General features: G+C 46.3%; 1 protein-coding gene across 1 annotated transcript in view; it reads right to left on the reverse strand.

The window, feature by feature from the left end:
- PSMA4 (proteasome subunit alpha 4) overlaps positions 1-2,985 on the reverse strand; it is a 14,086-nt gene extending 11,101 nt beyond the window's left edge. The window contains exons 1-3 of the mRNA XM_018573830.1: positions 2,909-2,985; positions 2,119-2,191; positions 1,215-1,257 (exon numbers count right to left, since the gene is read on the reverse strand). Of these exons, the coding sequence (XP_018429332.1) occupies positions 1,215-1,257; positions 2,119-2,121 (46 nt within the window). The 5' untranslated portion in view covers positions 2,122-2,191; positions 2,909-2,985. The remainder of the gene's footprint in view (positions 1-1,214; positions 1,258-2,118; positions 2,192-2,908) is intronic.
- Positions 2,986-4,190: the final 1,205 nt, after the last annotated feature.

Here is a 4,190-nt window from a genome sequence, read left to right on the forward strand (position 1 = left end):
AAAAATGTAAAAACTATTTAAACCACCTAGTTACCCTACTCACCATTATTTAACTCCCTCCTCCTCCTAGCAATTATTTTTTTTACCATTAATATTTTTTTACAAAAATTAAACTTTCATTTGTTTTCACATAAGAAAGACCAAATTTGAATATCTTTGTCCATCTTTCTGTACATGAAAACGTCACATTACTTGATCAAAAGTATCGGTACTCGTACTCGCCGGTCTTAAAAAAGTGGTATCGGTGCATCCCTACAAATAATTGTAAAACAAGATTACCAAAAAATTTTTTGCCCCTCAAAAAAACACGTATATTACATTGTTAAATTAGGTAACGACAAAGTCCTCCAGTTTCCTCCCAGACTCCAAAGACATGCTGGAAGGTTAATTGGCTCCCCTCTAAGTTGGCCCTCTGTGTATGTATGTGAGATAGAGGCCTTAGATTGTAAGCTCCTTGAGGGTAGGGACTGATGTGAATGTGCAACTATGTAAATTGCCGGTGCTATAAAAAGAGCAATAATAATATAAATAATAGGGCTGTGCACATTAACGAATAATTTCTCGATTAATCTTTTTGATCGATTAAAACATTTTTTAATCTTTCTGCACGAGCGCCAGCCAAGGCATTGGCCTATGCACATACAGCACAGCAATTAAGTCATAAAATGAACTAGGATCACAGTAAACCAGCACGTTATTATTCTGAGTTGCCCCACTCAAGCGGCGGCCATATTGAGTGGGGCACGTGAGATGAATAACGTGCTGGATTAGTGTGATCCTAGTTCATTTTATTACTTCATTGCTGTGCTGTATGTGTATAGGCCAATGGAGTTGGATCCGTATGTGCGTTACAATTAATCAAAATGAATCGATTAAAAAAAATTTCGATTAATCGAACACAAACATTTTAATCAGTACACAGCCCTAATAAATAATAATAATGCAGCTTTATTGTAGCCGTATCCCGGACATCCAGGGTACAGCTCCACCCGCTCACAGACAGCAGGGGGCAGCACTTCCCTCCATCTGCAGGAAAGTCCCTTTAACGAAAGCAGTAAACCGCCGGCTGCAGCCAAAGTGAAAGCGAAAGAGACCTGGAGAGGCCGACAAGCCCGGAATAGGAAAATCAAGACTTCATTTTATGACAGGTGAACGCCGAATGTCATGTGTACGGGTGACATCAAATATAAAATAAATGCGTGATTAGAACTCACCCTCCGGAGAGAATATCGTAGTTCTGGAATCATATCTTCGAGACTGTAAGGAAGAAAAACCAATGTTAAAATAAATCCTAATGTCCCCATCTTGTCCCCGCCCCCTTCGCACCACCGTCCTGTTTTTCACAACAGGCCAAGATCCACACGGACTGCTATGGGAGATCATAGAGAAGAGCACGTCTCTACATCGCTCCACGCTTTCACCTCAAACAGGAACTTCCCCACCCCTGTGTGTGTTTTATTTCTGCCTCCTTTTCGCTGATGTCACGCACAATTAAAATACTCACCTAGCCAGCGATATCCTGCTATGATCCACCGCGCCGCTGCCACGCGCATTGCCCCACAGCGCCATCTCCAAGGGCCAACTGTCTCTTGCCGGTGAGCACGTGGCTGTCTTTCCCCTGCTAATGCCGGGGAGAAGCCGTGCTTCATTCCTATGCCGTACCGGGCCCCCAGCCTTGCTATAGATTGTGGAGTGCGGGAAGAGCGCAAGGGTGGCCAAGGCCTCTAATCAGCGACGGTTCACTTTCAGTGTAAGAGGCCGTTCACACTGTTTCCTGCATCGGACCAAAGCCAGTCACCACTCATAGAAAACAACGCAGATGTGAGTAAAATGAAGACATACCGCACTAGTATTCTGCGCTGCCCTGCAGAGACATGGAGCGTACACTTTGAACATTACAAATAAAGTTAGAAAAAAGAAAAAAAAAGTAAACATTGCCTTACGGACACTCTGCGTTTTACAGTGCAGCTCATGTGAACGATCCCTGATATTTATTCCCTCGCAGAGATCACAGGGCTCCCCCTGACAATGCCGTCACCTTGCTCTTCTCTCCAGAAGGACGGCGACATCTTTGTTCAGGTTTATAGGACACTTGGTTGGTCTGGGATAAAAACTCACCATGTTGCACTGTCGTTACACCGGCTGGTCTTCGCTGAAACGTATCACCTCCCGGGTCTCTGACTGCAATATTCTGTACGAAGAAATGTGTCGTGTTATACGAGACAATAAGAATCATACAACAACATAAAACTGCTACAAGAGGCGGATACCGGGACAATCAGATTATAGAGGTCAGAAGGAACGAGGTGGAGAAGGTATGGGGGGGCAGGTGACAGGGAGCACAGATGGGGTTTGGGCTACCAGGAGTACACATAACAAGGGTAACAGATGAAAGGGGTAGGGGATATGGGGAACAGATGACAAGTTTAGGGGGCACATTGAGCACAGATGGAGCTTGGGGAATGGGGGGAGGGTGCTCTGCCATGAGCGCAGGGCAGGTCAGGTCTGATGTCTGAATTCCTGGTCTGTACCCCTCCCAACCTCATCACAGGGCCCCCCTCCCTGATATATCCTCATCACAGGGCCCCCCTCCCTGATATATCCTCATCACAGGGCCCCCCTCCCTGATATACCTCATTACAGGCCCCCAACCCCGATCTATCCTCATCACAGGGCCCCCTCAACCCTGATCTATCCTCATCAAAGACCTACCCTCCAGATGTATCCTCCTCACAGGGCCACGCCACCTTGCCCACAGACAGGTACTCTTCACCCAAGACCCTCCATACAAGACTCCCACACTCAGTGTAGGTGCCCGGTATGGTAGAGGCCGCCATTCATGTGTCCCCTTCCTACGGGAGAATCTCCTCTTCCTCCCCCTGTGATGATAAGAATACATTCCGCTCACCCCGCTTAGCACACAATTCCGCCGTCAGATCGCTCAGTCACCAACATGGCCGGCCGCGCCTGCGCACTCCACCACCGGGTGCCGCTGGGTCACGTGCTGGGCGGAGCCCCGAAGCTACGGCGGCCATGTTTGTTATGGGAAATTGAATTCCTCTTGTCATGTGTAGTGCGGACAGTTGTTTCGGGGATAGAATACAAGGATTACTCTTCACTTCCAGTGGAAGATACACAAAAGGAAACGAGAGGAAATCCCCTTTTATTTGTTATTGGGACAGGTTTGTTCATGGTTAAAACTCCTGTCACATTATTATTTGCTGTGTGTAGATTTCCCTTCACTCCCTTTCCAGAGACAAAACAGGAAGTCAAAGGTAATTGCTACATGGAACACCAGAATAAGTGTCCTCCTCACTGGGAGATAGGTTAAAATGCTTCATGTTATCACTTGTGATCTGTATCCCATTGGGGAGATTTACCTTCACTTCCTGTCCCAGAGGCATGACAGGAAGAGAGGAAAAGTCTCTACAAAAATCTCACCAAAACGGGTGTCCCAAATTAAAGATTTTCTCTGTCATATTGTCATCCTGTTCATTAATACTGAGTATTGTGTCAATCTAACACTTCCAGGTATTTATTCCCTCCCACAGAGATCACAATTCTCCCCCTGACAACACCTTCATCTGCTTTTCAATCCAGAAGGATGGCGTCATATTTGTTCAGGCATCATCCAGGGTCACCATCTACTTCCTGGACTGAGATGGTGGCTCAGAGATAATACAAACATGTAAATCCCGGAGTCTGGGCAGTTTCTGGCTGTGTTCACAGATGTCGAACACAGATCAGCCCCTGCTGCGGTCTCTCACCTTGTGACTTGCTACAAAGTTACAATGTTGCAGTCTGATCGCTGGGGGAGGGGAGACTGAGGAAATGCTTCCCCCTGCCTGCAGCAGACTGATCACTGGGGGAGGGAAGACTGAGGAAATGCTTCATACTGCCTGCAGCAGATTGATGACATCATCTTAGACTAAACATAGTCACTGGACTGGAGCATTTTTTTTTTCCAGAACAAGAATGTATCTGAATTTCGCTGACATTTTATTTTTTTCTCTCTTTGATAAACAAGACGTTTCATTTGAATTGGTAATTTGTCCGTCTGTGGTTTTCATCCGGCAACAAATGCAGAACAGCGGCCCAGACTGACAAGTGGTGTAAACAGGGCGCAGACTTGCTCATATCGCCGCCAGTGTCTGTCTCACGCTCATGAAGTATTCTACAGATCCATCTAG

The sequence above is a fragment of the Nanorana parkeri genome, unplaced genomic scaffold (assembly GCF_000935625.1).
Source record: "Nanorana parkeri isolate BGI_ZX_2015 unplaced genomic scaffold, ASM93562v1 scaffold2558, whole genome shotgun sequence".
NCBI classification, from domain to species: Eukaryota; Metazoa; Chordata; class Amphibia; order Anura; family Dicroglossidae; genus Nanorana; species Nanorana parkeri.